General features: G+C 43.1%; 1 protein-coding gene across 2 annotated transcripts in view; it reads left to right on the forward strand.

Moving 5' to 3' along the window:
* Positions 1-15658, forward strand: part of FOXK1 (forkhead box K1) — a 50134-nt gene that overhangs the window by 25081 nt on the left and 9395 nt on the right. The window contains exons 3-8 of one of the 2 annotated variants that reach the window (XM_085237308.1): positions 7139-7295; positions 8524-8670; positions 10399-10592; positions 11684-11850; positions 12546-12830; positions 14186-14413. In XM_085237308.1, the coding sequence (XP_085093434.1) occupies positions 7139-7295; positions 8524-8670; positions 10399-10592; positions 11684-11850; positions 12546-12830; positions 14186-14413 (1178 nt within the window). The remainder of the gene's footprint in view (positions 1-7138; positions 7296-8523; positions 8671-10398; positions 10593-11683; positions 11851-12545; positions 12831-14185; positions 14414-15658) is intronic. The other variant, XM_085237309.1, reaches the window with a different exon arrangement.

The following is a 15658-nucleotide window of genomic DNA, read 5'->3' on the forward strand; positions in this document are numbered from 1 at the left end:
ATATTCCGAAAGAGAAAGGCTGCTGTGGCTGTGAGAACCAAGTAGAAGCAGTTTGTCCACTTCAGGCATCATAAGAAAGAGCAGAGCACCTGGATTCAGGCACAATTCTCAGTAGATTCAAGGCCCTGAAAAACTGTCTGAAAGCCTTCTGTAGCTTGGCTAAATTCACCTCTGCATGCTGCAAAATATATCTAATGCTTGTAATGAATTTCAGAATTAAGGGGCTATCTTTCAGTGCACAGCTTGAAGATTCTGTGCTTGCATCTGGAAAACCCTCTTTGGGTGACACTCTTACTGATGACTTGAAGCTCTTCACCTGTGAAGCAAACCCTGATCTTCATCCGGTTTTGCTGTTCCTGGTCTCAAAGTGATGCTGAGTTGGAGTTTTTGGATTTACTATTTTTTTTAATCTTCCAGCTGTTGTTAATGGCCCTGTAGTAATAATGCAACTGTTTTCCAAGTAGTACCTCTCTGTAGCTCTGTCTTTCAGGGTTGTTGATTTGTCTAAAAACAAAATCATACCTCTGTATGTGCTTCCTTATAATAAATAAATTGTAGCAATGTCCAACTATTTAAAAAGAAAGTAGTGCTACAATAAGGAAATTCAAGCTGCTGCACTGCAGAGGTCAGCATCATTATTCACATTTCACAGCTGCTCCTTTTGCTGGCTTATCTCTGTACCGGGGTGGCTGTGGGGTTGAACACTTTGTCTTGTACTTCACTGGAAGGGCATGGCTATCTCACTTACATATACAGTCTTCATCAGTAAAAAAAAGAAATCATAAAAAGTCCTTTGACATTTCTCACAGAGCTCTTCCCCCAACTACAGCTTGAGAAGTGCCTGGTACATCTGTGTGTGGACTGACTCCAGCCTTCTGTTTTAGAGAACTGTTGATACTTAATGTGCCACCCATGGTCAGGCGCTGCTAGGGTGATCAATACCTGGTCTGCAGTGAAAGGAATGAGACGAATAGATCGAGCAGTGGCATCCTTCTGTACTTCTGTTGTAGATTTGATTAGCAAAACAGAAGGTGTCAGCTGAATTGTTACAGTTCTAGAAGTTGCACATTTTTCAACCTTACTGCTTTTTTTTCCCCCTTTTCACTAGGCAGTCAGTTCAGCTGCATGCTCTGCTTGTGGGTTATTCAGAGGAGCTGCAGTTCTGTCAGCTAAGCCACCAATGTGTGTTGTGGTCTTTAACAGGTCATTTAAATTCATTGCTTGCTTTTTATGCCCGTGTGGTGTCATAACTACTTTTCAAGAGTGTGCAGTAGATAAATTATGGATTGAGTTTTTATTCTGTAAAGCAGCATGGGAGTGTAAGGTGGTAGGAGGGAACACTCACGTGTAGTCCTGTGTGCTGTGTTACATGACAACAGCATTTCAGAACACTTGGGTTTTGATAGGAACTTGCGTGGTTCTCTAAAGGCATGAGATAAGCTGGATGAACCCTGATTTCAGTGGTTATGTGCACGCTGTGGAACAGGATGCATAAATATTGGCCTTTCCTCCTGTCTGCAGCATTGTGAGCCACTAAGTGAAGAGCTCCAAGGCAGGCTTTTTGCAGGCTCTTTGCATTGTCTCGGTTATCCATTGCTTCCTGGATTCAGGCTCTGGTCCCTCCCACCATCGGACAGAATGGTGATTATTTTTAATCGCCCTCGTCTCCCAGCCACAGGCCATCTAGCACACTGCATGTACATCACAGAAGCAACACGACAATCTATAGCAGGCTTGGGAGCTCCTACGCATGTTTATTTCAGATAATGGACCATGTGCTGGTGGAGCAGTGCCAAGCCATGTGCTGGAGGAAAGGGTGCGTATGTCACAGCTACACAAGCACTTCCTTTTCCCTTCCCCTGCTCGGCGCTGCTGTGAAACGTGCACTGAATCCACAGATGGAGTGAGCTCACTTCCTTGCTAATGGGGGGACCGCTGGACCAGAGACAAGTACAAACAATTTGAACTTCTGTGGATAGTTAACTTTCTCGCTGTGGCTTGTTCAACGGCTTTGGGTCATTTTTTATTTCCAGCATGAGGCAGAGTAGCTCTCAGATTTCTCCTTTCACATCAAAATCCAACTTGGTTTGGCAGCCTCACCACCGGGGATTGTTTCTCAAACCTGTTTGAAACAGGCAACGTGCAAGGACTTGCTGTTCTTTGAGTTACATTTTTGGGGCTGGGCTGGGGAAGGAGAGTGGCAGAGGATTTGCACCCATGGGTTCTGATTGGTGTCTGGTGGAAATGCTCGTTTCGCAAGCTGCAGTGCTGTACTTTGACCTGATTCCTGCCTGGTGCACGTGGAGAGGAAAAAATCCCTGTGTCTTTTGGTATCCCGTGTGCTTGAAATGGAATATAGGAATAGGCTGAGATCTGTGGCATTTCTCTAACTGTAGTCTGTGTGTGCAGGAAAATGCCTTCCCTTTGCATTTGGGGAGGAGACTGGAAAAGATCTTGTTAAGAAACAGGGATTCTTCCTTTGTAGTGGAATGGGGACTTAAGAAGAGAAAAACATTTGTTCAGATGGGAATCTATATTGGAGGTTACTCTTAGCATTGCTACTACATCTGTACGTGCTTCAGAAGAGTTTATTTGGGCATTTTGCAAAGGCTGCCATGTGCCATATCCTAAACCACAAGAGGTTTTCCCTATTCTTTAGCAAGGCACCTCCTACTCAGGTAAACAGCTTCACGTGCACTCGCAGGTAACACTTCCTCTTTGTCACAGGGAGGGTGTGCTTTATGCACACACCTGGCTTAAATTGAGTTCCTGCACCTTGAGCCCTACAGACACCTTTCTTGCAGAAGAATGGAATGAAGTAACAGGGCAGTTTTCCTGCATTCTCTTACTGCCTCTCCTTCTGGGGAAATTGGCACTGGAATTTGGGAGTGTTTCTGTTCCCAGCTTGCTTGTGGACTTGTAGTATAACTATAAATAAATCATTTAACCATTTATTGCCCACCCCCAATCTGTAAAAATATTGTTAGACTGAGACAAGCTGGAGATCTCTACATAAGTCACTGCATGCGTTCAGATCACAGGCCACCTAGCCCAGGATTCTGCCTCTTTGGGGTAATGTAGGAAAGCATGCAATGATGCTAACTTGTGTTCAGAATCAGTTCCCTATCCTTAATCATCCTGCTTACTCCAGTCAGTACCTTTCCTGATCCTGTTGTGTTGTGGGTTTGTTTGTAAGGAGATGAGAGAGCAGCATGCTGTGTGTCACACCATGTCCACAACGGTACACCCTAGTTTTGTACTTCTTTATTCTTTAGTTGAAGCACACCAATCTGGAGCATTCCAGCAGCAATGCAGTGAGTTGTACTTCTCCAGTAGCTGGTATCTAAAGGCTTTTTCATTGCTAAAGAGTGCTGTGAACTTTATAGGCTAGATTCTTGTTGGCAGGAGTCAGAAGTGAATCATGATGCTATAAGATGCCACGTTCTCTATAGCCAGCTGTAAGCTCTGAGTTTAAAAGACACTCTTGCCTGTTGCACGGGTGAATTTATCACAGAGACTGTGTTCAACCCTTGTCTTTCTGACCTTACAAGCCAAAGGTTAAGTTTTAAATGGAAAACGTGCTGCAGAGGACCACTGTGATTCAGCATGTGGCTGTAGTCTGGTCTAAAGCTGGGTCTCAGTACAGTGTTTGAGAAGCTCGGGCCCACTGACTGCCTGCAGTAACAGTTTCAAGACCCTGAATCCTTGAAGAATCTGAGTGGAGGGGCATTAACCATGGTGTTACAGGGATCATACTGAGCAAATGCAGCTGGTGTGCTTTGTGTTGTGCTTTATGCCATTGAGAGACACGTGCTTCCTCTCCAAAACGCCCTCTTCCGTAACATACAAGCTTAATGCAAACTAATTTATATTGTTTGCAAGCTAAAGAGTGTTTGCATGGACAGGGTGCCTGGGTCCCAGCAGTAAGCTGGGGTGCATACCCAGCTGTAGCTTTACCCAATAGAAGTCTATAGTACTAAAATGGATTCCATCTCTTCAAGTATTTATGTAATACTAATATCCAGCAAATCATAACCACTTTCCCCACACTTGATTTTATAGCACGGGCAGATATTTATAGGGAAAAGCTTTTCTTCTTTCTTTGCTTCATATTTATTATAAGGGGGTGTGAGTGCAGGCAATTGTCCCTGGGCAGCTCCTAATCTGGGTGGTGAGCAGAATTCCAGAAACTCCAGGAAAATGATGTCACTGCATTGTGTTTGCTTGTTTTCTTTTACCTGCACTGAAGTTTAATTTGAACTTAATCCTCAGAAGGGGTATTTTTAGTAAAACTGTTTCTCCACTCCTTCTGTCCTGTGTTTGTATGGGGGGAGCAGATTTTGTCACCTTGTTGTCATTTCAGTTGTCAACTCTTTTTTTTTTTTTTTTTTTCCCCTTAAGAGCTCACTGATGATTGACTGAGAGCTTGAACACTCAGCGGTGTTTCACCCTGCCTTGAGTGGAGGGGCTTAAGGTTCATGTTGTTTGTTCTCTACCCACATCTCTTGAATTGATAACAGACCCAGGCTGAAAGGAGGCAGCTCTACCTGGATGGAAGCATTCTGTTGTGGTGAAAGAACAGTGCTTCTCCCAGATCTTCAGATGCTGCCATGGCTGCTTCACCAGGGACCTATCAGGCTCAGAAAGTTAACAGCACTTTGGTTGGAGGGGCTTTGTCAGCACTCATTAGAATGATGGCCCTGCAAGGGGAGAGGTTTTTCATCCACGTATTTATTTAAAGCAACAAGTTGTGCTTAAAGCTCATCGTCAGCTTCAGCAGCCCAAATCTGAACAGTAAAAATGGGGCTATTTTCTTTACTGAGCTTGAAGAATTGAATCAATTCCTGCATCTGAACTGCATGGGACAGTTTTTGAAGCTTCAGTAGTTTAAAAGCAAAAGAGAGCTGATGAGGAGGGCAGGCATACAGCCCTGAGGTGCGTGGATTTTCTGGAGAACTCTCTTCCATATCCTTGACCTAAGCTTTAGCTGCTGTTTGTGGCTTGCTGTTAATGTAATTCTGCAAATGAAGAACAAACCAGCAAACTGTTTCATCCTATTCCCATCTTAGTCTGTGTGTTACAATAATTGCTCGTGTGCCAAACACCAAGATAAAAAGAATTGCTGTGTTTTTGATTTGTCATTGCTTCATGTATGAAAATTACTTTCATTTGTAATTATCTGCACAATAGAAGCAGCGTGTGCATGGAGAAGCTTTTGAGAAGTGACAGCAGAATAATTAAATTCAAACCAGCTCTGTGCGTGTAGACTGAGGCATCAGGAGTACTTCTGTGCTGAAGCATTATCCACTTACAGAGTGGGCTCAGAGCAAGTAAGAGCAAACTTGGATTCATTTTCCTGCACCAACAGCTCTCTGCTTCTTTCAGAACTAGGTAAAAAGTGCCTTTATCTCTTGCAAAGACAGATTTATGTTTGAGCCCATCAATAAAGGTTGTCAGTGGGCGCTAGAGGCATTACTGAGCCCTGTCCAGTGGTTTGTATGGCTGAGTCCTGGCTGGAGAGGAGTGAATCTGTGTTCCTTGTTACAGGGATTCGTTGTAGTTGGGATGTTTTGTTTTCTTTTCCCTTTCTCCCTGCTTCCCCCTCCAATCCTGTGATCCACTTTTAAAAGAAAGCAGTCTCGGTCGTGCTGAGCTCAGCATTGCAACCGTTTGTGAAGATATTGCAACAAGAAGCAGCACTTCTCAGCTTACAGAGTGGGCTGTGTTAGGGAACACTCATTCTTTCCTGTCAGCTTGCTTTTGCACTGGAGGTGTTGCCCATTGAGCAAACAAGGGGTGTCTCACCACGTCCTATCCATCCACACACGTGCATGGGAATGCTCCTAAGACAGCATCACCTTATTGAGGAATGGACTGTGTTCTGTTTTCCTTACAGCACTGAGCACGGTGCTGGGTGGGTATCAGTTACTGCTTTTATTTCTGTCAGGGCTCACACTGCTGTTGGGCATTTCCTGGAAAGAGGATTATTGATGTCGGTTCTACCACCCTCTGATTCCCAGCAATGGGCTTCGTTTTGCATCTTTTCGTACAATTTGAACTGCTTGTTTTGCTGTGTCCATCTCCTGTGTATTGTTTTGTTCATTGTTTCGCTGCTCTTATGCAGCAAATACGTGTAAACCTGGAATTTAGCCACCCCTCTGCCTTTCCATCCATTCAGGACAACACAGAACAATGGAGAGATGGAAAAGGGAAACTTCAGACCTTCAGGTTTCCACCTCATCCCTTTCCTCCTGGTCTCTGTGTGCTACCAATCACAGATGTGTGATCCTCAGACATGTCTTTCTGATTAGTTCTCATCTTGGAGCACTCACTTCTGTGTATCTGAGCGGCGCTGTAAATTACAGTGATCTTTTACTTGTTTGTAGCTTTTTATCAGCTTCAGCATGGTTTTCCATCTCTGTAGGTGTTCCTGTAATGCCATCTCGTGGTAATCCTCAGATTCTAAATGTCCTTTCCCCATGCTTGCCAAAGCTGATGAGATGAGTTGCCTTCACTTTGTACAGAAGCGATTGCAGCTCTCTGTTGATAGCTACACTTTGTGCTTGTGAATCAGGGAAATAGCTGCCTCCTGCCATGGAGCACTAATCGTGGCATTATGTCTGATCTTCTAAAGATGGTTTGTGTTCCACAAGGGCCCTCGTGGCAGATGTCTGTGCTGAGTATTTTAGCTACAATACAAAAGATGTGCATAGCCCCTATCCATTAGGAAAACTGAGTAAACATTGCCTACATCAGAAGGAGAGTGATGGTGTTCTCATAGGTTACACCAGCCAGTTATTTCTGTTGTTACTCCTTCCCATTACAGAGCATGTGTTTTTCTAAGTCCCACGTACAGAGAAACCGTTCAGTGCTTTGAGACTGTTTTCTTGTGACTGTAGAAAGTGCAGGTGTGTATTTGTGTATCAGAACTTGGAGGAATTTCAGTTTCATCTTCAATTACATGTGATTTGTATTTATTTTCCATCTTTCTGTGCCTTGGATAAGCCCCAAGAGCAAAAATGAGTCCAGTGAGTGATGCTTCTCTGTGGCTTGAGATCCTTTTGGTATCTGGGAATTAAGAACTGTGCATCTTATTAATAAATAAAGTAACAAATTTACTTTCTCTTTGCCTTTTCAGTGTACCCAACTCTTGCCCGGCCAGTCCACGCGGTGCTGGATCCTCAGGATATCGTTTTGTTCACAACATTACCTCGGATCTGCAGCTGGCAGCAGAGTATGCAGCAAAAGCAGCATCAGAACAGCAGGCAGATACATCTGGCGGGGACAGCCCAAAGGTTCAGAGAAACATTACTTACCCAGCCGTGCTCGTTGGGAAGCTTAAGACCTGGAAGTGTTGAGTGTAGTTAAATGGGTGTAAGAATACCTCTGCCATAAGGGTGCTGTGTGTGTTATCCTCCAGGGTTTTGAGTCCATGGCTTCAAAGCAGCAGCATCTTGTACTAGATGATGAATCTGCTTGCTTAGCTGTCTGAAATGTATGCAAGCCATTCATTAAAAAGGTTGAGCAGGAATACTTCATCTTGCTTGTTTGATAAATCAAGAACCCATATAGAGGAGCGTTAGAATTCAGTCTTGATTTCTCCTTTTAATTAATGGTATTTTGCAAAACACAACTGGGGAAAAGGGAAGCGGGGGGAGAAACTGGATCCTTGCTATGAGAAATGTGCAGTCAGATTTCAAAACAAACACATGTCTGTCAAACAAGCATTAAACAAGGAGAGCAGCAATGAAATTTAGATTGAAAAATAACTGAGTTAAATTGATAACTTTTCATGTTGGTGAGCTGATCTTCAGATCAAAGTTAAAGGTGTAGATTCAAAACCACCTTATTTGAGATTGGGTGGAGAAGCACAACACTAGATGGTGACTTGTATATTTGATTCTCCCTTGAGACAAGAAAGGCTGTTCTTGATGGACTAATGTAGAAATATGAGATCTGGCAAATGAATTAAAGTTCCTAGAATGAAACTAAACCTGCTGGAGATAGAAGGAATAGAATTAAGTTTCATATTGGGCTTGTTGCTAGGAGAGCTGGTTAGCAAACTTGCATGAGCCTAGCAAAGCTTTCGTTGTAGCTGAGTGGGATTGAAGGCTTCAGTTTCATGAACACTAAGAGCAGTGAATGTGTCCTACACCCTGTAACTCTTTGCTTACAATTACTCATCCTTGTTCTGTTCCTTGTGCCAATATAAGCACATCACAAATCCAGTGGAGAATGGAGCCAGGTTAAAGTTGTCCTTTTTGTGTGTGTTTGGGGAGGGGGAGGCACAGGATGACAAGATAATTTGATCTGGTTTAGTCCTCTAGTTCTGTTTGTACACAGATAATTGTGCTGTGTTGGGGGGTGGCAGCACGAAGCAGGAGTGAAAGAGATGATGCTTTTAATTGCCCATCCTTGTGCTCTTTTTGCATCTGTGAAACTGTAGCCTAACATGCTTTATTACTTGCGGTTGTTGATGAACTCTGGTGTAGAAAATAACTAAGCTTTCATATTTTTTCTTAGGATGAGTCCAAGCCACCCTACTCTTATGCTCAGCTAATCGTGCAGGCTATATCTTCAGCACCAGACAGGCAATTAACACTAAGTGGAATCTATGCCCACATTACCAAGCATTATCCATACTACAGGACTGCTGACAAAGGCTGGCAGGTGAGTTCTTGATATGACAAGTTTTTAAACTACTTTGACAGGTCTTATCTGTTTTGAAATACATTTAGTAAAGTTTTGGGGCACTGAGAATAGAGCTGCTTTGACTGTTCCCAGAATGAATTTGTTTAACATAAGCTAGCTAATTTGTTTGTGGGTGATTATCTTTTGTAAATACTTTTTAGGGTGATGTAGTGTTACCAGTGGGCTGTTTTCTGAAACGATTTGGATTCCAATCATCTGTCTTTCACTTTTGTTTCTTTATTTGTTTTTCCACGTCCTTACTATCGGTAACACCCTTGCCCAGATAGTTACCTGTGTCTTTCTCTGGAGTGATTTGTCCAAACAAATGTCCAGCCTAACACTGAAGTCCTGTTTTTAAATCATAATACAGCCTTAAATCATCACAAGTGTTTTCTTTTCCCAGTTTATTCTACTGCATTGCCTAAATCAGAGTTTCCAGGGTTTGAATCTCAGAATAGGAACTTGGAAAGCACAGGCTCAAAGCTCCTCATGTGGTATGAAAGGAAATCTGACCAGCTTCACAGGAGAGCTTGGATGTAGTTAACACATGCTAAATCAGACTTAAATGTTCAACTTGAGGGCTGCTTTCAAAGTCTCAGAAACCACAGCTCCACCTGCTTTCAGGCTTGTTCTTGGCATCACACCTCTGAAATGGGTGTTGTCATTTGAATATAACACACCAATGCAGCTGGAAAGACTCTTGCAGCTGCTGATTTCATTGTGTTCTGCTGGCAGGAACAGCACAGCTTGGTGCACTTTGAGTACATTTGGAATTGATATGTTCAGCCTCCCTGGCTTTTCCCCACAGTTCTAATTAATTGTGATATTCACTTCCTGCCTTAACCTGCTCAGCAGAGCCGTACTCCTTGAAGCAGTTGCTGCATCCTCCCTTAAAGACAGCTGCATTTCAGTAGAGGGTGAAGTTGCCTTTTTCTACCCAACCAGTACCACTTTAAGGCTTTTCCCGTGAAGAGCTTGTCTAAGGCAACTGCAAAACTCCTGTTTTGTCAGGAAAGTGGAAGAGAAAAGAGCTTATGAATACTTGGGCTTGCTGAGCCTTTCCCTGGCCCAAAAAGGCAGTGTTAAACCTGCTCAGGTGGGCTTTGTCAATGACAAGGATAATTAGTCCTGCCAACGTCTGGAGAGCTTATGGTACTAGACTAGTGCTACATCAATAATGGATTCTTCTCAGATAGCTGTGTGGCCTACATTACAATTACCATGAGATGTAGTGTCCTTTAGGGCATGTTTGGGCATCCCAGTGATCATTTGCAGGTAAGCAGTTAGCACAAGCTCAAACAGTTTCTTCGTCTTGCCTTGAATACAACCTGTCTTGGGAGAATTCTGATGTGGTTTACATTGCTTTCCCCCTGCCTCAGCAAAAGCTCTGCTTTCATTCTTTTCCATAAGTAGCAAAGCTACTGTACTTGCTGACTCCAGGTATATTCAAGTGATTGTATAGTACTGAGCAAACCCACATTTCTGTATGGTTAGTAGGAGCTCTGTGTCTCACTAATTTCCCCAGGTTTTCCCTTGCATTTCTCCTGTGATTTCGGAGCTCCATGAGTTAAGTGACTTGTTTCTATCTTCAACACTGTTTTGGGCAGCGTAGATCTTATTTTTCCAAGCTGTGTGGCAAAATCAGTTTGCCTTTGTTACATGCTTCCTCACAGTGAAATAATCACCTCATTCTTGTGCTTCCTGCAGAATTCCATTCGGCACAACCTCTCCTTGAACCGTTACTTTATTAAAGTCCCACGCTCCCAGGAGGAACCTGGAAAGGGCTCCTTTTGGCGGATTGACCCTGCCTCTGAAGCTAAACTAGTAGAGCAAGCATTTAGAAAAAGAAGGCAAAGAGGAGTGTCCTGCTTCCGAACACCTTTTGGGCCTCTCTCCTCCAGGTAACATCACTGTCCTCTAATCTCCACACTGAATTCATTACAAAGAAAACAATCAACCTTTTCCTGAAGTACAGTGAGCAAACTTGAATTCTGCTTATGGCTTTTTGAATGGTAATATAATTAAGTAGTCCTGAGGCATAATCTGAAAATTGTTCTGACTTTAAGTGTTTAAAAAAAAAAAAAAAACTGAACCAACCTACAAATGCATCAAATAATGTATCTGCTTTGGTAGCATTTCAAAGAAATTCAAAACAGTAAATGTTTCCAGATGCCAGTCTTTAATTTTGGGAAAGCTGTGTTTATATGTGGATTAGATCACAGTGGGAATAACTTCTGTGGTATTTAAAGCTCTCTCTCATAGGGAACATCACGTTGACTGTGGCTTTAAGCAGTGAGGACTGTTCTGTCTAAGTGCTCCAGCCAATGGTGGGGCTGCTGAGAGGAGCTGTGTGCAGCAACAGCTTTCTCTGAGCCCTGTCACTGTGGGGTTAATGCAGGGTAGCCCTAGCTGGAGCAGCATCGTGTGGCACTCCTACTCACATTCCTTCTCTCTAAGATGGAGGAAAACAAGGAGAGATTTTCAGCTGATTAGCAGCTCTGTGTTTGAGTTCCTTATGCATTTAGTGGCCATGTGGGACCAGAAGTGGGAAGAAAGTGGTTGAGGAAGGAGTAGCAACAGCTCAGCTGAGTGCATATGGGTCTGGCCACTTGCATCTACTGTGCAGTTTTCTCCTATTCTCTCAAACACTGACAAACATCCTTTGAGAATGGCCTGAAACTGCAAAACTGGTCTGAATGTGAGACACATTCAGCTTCTCTGTCAGCAGTTAGTCTTGAAATGATAACCATACTGTGAAGGGTCCAGTTGCCTTCTGCCACGAATAATGTGACTGTATTTGGTGCTAGAGTGTTAGTGGGGTTACTGTGTACCTTTCAGCTTTTCCCAGCAAGACTGCAGTGGGTAAGTAATGTGGGAGAATAGCTATCTTTCTTCCTAAAGGATCCTCTGATGGAGACAAAGCTTGGTCTCTGCTGCTGTCTTGTGGTCAAAATACATCTACACCTGCCAACACTGTGTTCTGGTGTTCCAGGAGTGCTCCAGCCTCCCCAACTCACCCTGGCCTGCTGTCCCCTCACTCTAGTGGCCTACAGACTCCAGAGTGCCTGTCAAGGGAAGGCTCACCCATTCCACACGATCACGACTTTGGGTCAAAATTAGCCTCAGTTCCGGAGTATCGGTATTCACAAAGTGCACCTGGTGAGTAGCTCTTGTTTCACAGCAGGTGACTTTCCACTGTGCTGAGTGCTATGCTGGGAACGCTGCAGGAATGTTCCTGCCAGTCTGTTGTAGGAGAATATAAGTCTTGGACTTTGTTAGAGACTGGTGACGCATGTGCAACTTCAGATCATTTTTCTTATTAGCCTTTGTGTGAAGGGGCAGGAGGTAAAGGAATGTATAGAAACACATGGGCAAACCTTAATCTACGTGTCTCTAAGGAACTCGTAGCAGAGTAGCCATGGCAGTGCATAGCTCTGTCAGTAATTTTCAAGGCTTCATGGTAAGATCATCTTGCTTATGCAGAGCTCCACGGTGCTGTGGCCAGAGCCTTGATAATACTAGCCCCGGTAAGTACCTGCTTGTCAGCTGTAATTGGCCTTGGTGCTCCTGTTGAAGTGGGTTGGAAGGCAAAGCTCATTATGTAAAGCCTCATGTTTGGGGGTTTATCGTAGTATTTGTTCACAAAACAGTGCTAAAATGTCAATTTTGGTTTTTATATGATAGTAAATAAAAGACTGGAGGTGACGTTTTCAAAATCTTTTCTTTACCTACCCTCACATCTTGCCTCTGTTGAAGGATTAAATACTGCAGATATAGAAAGTGTACATGTAAAGAAGCTTTTTTCCGTGTTTTTTAACCTCTTCTATTTGTGCATGTTTTTGTTTTCTGTTTAGGATCTCCAGTCAGTGCCCAGCCAGTGATTATGGCTGTTCCTCCTCCTCGGCCATCTACTCTGGTGGCAAAACCAGTTGCATACATGCCAGCATCAATAGTGACTTCTCAACAGCCTTCATGTCATGCAATTCATGTCGTTCAACAAGCTCCCACTGTTACAATGGTTCGAGTTGTGACCTCCTCTGCAAACTCTGCAAACGGATACATCCTCACAAATCAGGGCACAGCAGGAGGAGCTCATGAAGCTGCAGGAGCAGTGTTGGACTTAGCTGGTGACCACAGAGGTAGCTTGTCACTTCTCTTGCTACTTCACTAATAAATCAAGCAGGCTTGGAGTGTGGGGGAGAATCAGACATCATTTTCACTCACTGGGTGCTTAGCCCTTAATAAAAGATGCTTGTCTAGATAAACTTGAGTAGGAGTTCATCAGGCTGATGTTTCCACCATTGAGCAGGAGTACTGTGTTCCCTTGTCATCTTTGGAGAGCAAATCTAACTGGCTATGAAGATTGAAAAAACATGAAGTGCTTTAAATATTTGTTAGCCCCTGTATCAACATTATGCATGTGTCTTATTCCCCTGGGCATGCCATGGAAATGTATGCTGCTTGATGGCATGAGAGAGGGGCTGAAACTTCAGGATGGCCTCGTCAGTAAATGACGGTGTTTCTATTCTGCCAGCTCAGTTTCCTAGGGGAAAGCATGTACTTCTGGAACTTATAGGCGGTACCTCATGAAAGCAACCTTCAAATACCAGTTACAACAAAGGCCTCCTCTACAGCAGTACCAGGATCATTGGCTTTTTTTGTTTCAGCACTGGTTATTATGTTTGAATTTCATTCACGTTCTCTGGAAATTCCTATCTATATCCTGTTCGTGTTGCTGAAGCACAGTTGCAGCTGCCTGTCACCTGCTCCCTTCTTTCATTCACTACTTCTTGCTGTCGTTTGTTCTTTCCCTATTTGTCCATTTTATTTCCACTTGTAACCTCTTCCTTCCTAATCTCCAAGCTTTCCTTGCCTTTTCTGCTCTTGCTTCCAGTCATTCTTTCAGCAAGTCTCTGCTTAATGCTTATGGTCCGTCTAATTTACAGTCCTGAATTTTTTGGTTGGGTGGCTTATGCTATTAAAAAAAAAAAAAGTTCTTAATATGTTTAGAGTAATTATACATAACTTTGTGTTTTCAAATATTCATCCCTGGCTTCTGATAAGCTTCAAAAAGAGCATTTCAGAGGGACTGATATACCCTGTTCTTATATCCCTGTTTGCAGTGAGCAGGTAAGTGAGTCATTACCTTCTCAGAGCTGACTATATAATATGAGTCAACCCACAGAAAATGTGTATATAGAGTCTGATCTTGCCTAAAGCAATTCTCACAGGATTAGGCCTCTAGGAATCCTGAGCTCCTTGGAGCCCAAATATGTTACTATTGTGACTAAGCTGAAAACCTGTGAAGCAGCGCTTTCCATTTCCACCCTATAAACATTATAAGACACATCAAAGGCAAGTGACTTTGTGGCGCTGAGGCATTTAAACATTTGTAAGCCCAGGGTATATATTACTGCTACAACATTAGTGAGAAGAAAGCCTGCTCCTAGACCAGCTGGGTGCTAAATAATTGTTGTCTGTTCTGCTCTCCAAGCAGGTATGGATGAAAAGCCAACGATCGCGTTTGCCACAATACCCACCGCCAGCCGTGTTATTCAAACAGTTGCCAGTCAAATGGCACAGGGTGTTCCAGGACAGACTGTCACAATCCTTCAGCAGGCAGCTCCAGTGACCATTGGACAGCATCAGCTCCCCGTGCGGGCGGTCACCCAGAACGGCAAACATGCTGTCCCCACCAACAGCATCACCGGCAGTGCTTACGGTAGGCTTTGTTTTGATTGCACTCCAAGCTTTGAAGTTTAGTTGTCAACTTATGAGGTCTTTCTCTTCTTAGTTATGCAAGTTATTCCACATCTTCAGTGCCAAAGGTTATAAATTTGGCAACTTCTGTGGTTATAAATGTCAGTGATAGATACAGTCTGCCTGTGTTTGCTCAGGTCTCCTTGATGGATAAGTTTTGCTACCTACTTTTGTTTCAGGGAAGTCCAATTTCTCTTGCCCTTGCCTGTGCATGTATTGCTACTTACACTTTTGGGGGTTCCTGGTTGAAAGTGTTAGTGATTCTTTCATTAAGCCTCTGCTTTTTCATTTATTTTCCTCTGACAAATAGCCTTTGCTTTCAGAGTGCCAAATAATAAAATTTCAGCGGTGCTCTTTAGATCTTGTGAAATATGGCTCCATAGAGCATTAAGAAAATAACATACTTTCCCTTCTTCAGGTCTTAGAGATTGGGAGAAATAAGATGTATTTCATCAGGTGAATGAACGTAGGACTGTTCATATACAGAATGTGTTGTAGTCGTTTGTCAACCCTGATTTTTAAAATTTCATACTAGCTGTGTCTTGGCAGTCTCTTTTTGTGCTTGCTCAGCACCTCAGGTTTTATGCAGCTAAGGATGATGACTGAGGGTGGTAACATCCAGGCTTCTTGCTGCCCCTGTCAATGAGATGCCAAGTGTCTCTGCTGGCCCAGGCTGGTGCTTACAGAGAGTTGGAAATGAAGGGCACTGGTGAGGCTTTGATGACTTCTTTAAAGCAGAATAGAAATCTTTTACAGAATTTTCTGCTAAGGCAGAAAACGTGGCTTGCACTTGGAATTGCAAGAATCTTATTGGAGCAATGAGAAATTAATAGCAATAAGGTTTTTATGCAGCAGAGATATTAAATAAAGCAGGTGGCAGTTCTACTACCCTGCAGTAGTGTTGTCTAATGTAGAGTCAGTTTTTATTTTGCATTATTGTTAAGATATTCTGATCTCAGCAAGTTATTTTTGTAGCTCTCTCAATATGTTAGAAGTATTCCAGTTGTGTCTAAGGGTTCAGGTTTTTTGTAATAGGCAGTGAATTTTCTAGTTAACAAAATGGAGCCTGAATCTCTTGACTCATCTGTACAAAGTCAGCTTCTCTTCAGCTGCAAGGCTTAGGTACTTTGTCAGTCACTAAATTGTAGTCTCTGCCCACATCCTTATCCTATTTCTCTCTTTCATCCTCTTGATACTGTGTAGCCTT

The sequence above is a fragment of the Meleagris gallopavo genome, chromosome 16, assembly GCF_905368555.1.
Source record: "Meleagris gallopavo chromosome 16, MGAL_WU_HG_1.1, whole genome shotgun sequence".
Classification (NCBI taxonomy): domain Eukaryota; kingdom Metazoa; phylum Chordata; class Aves; order Galliformes; family Phasianidae; genus Meleagris; species Meleagris gallopavo.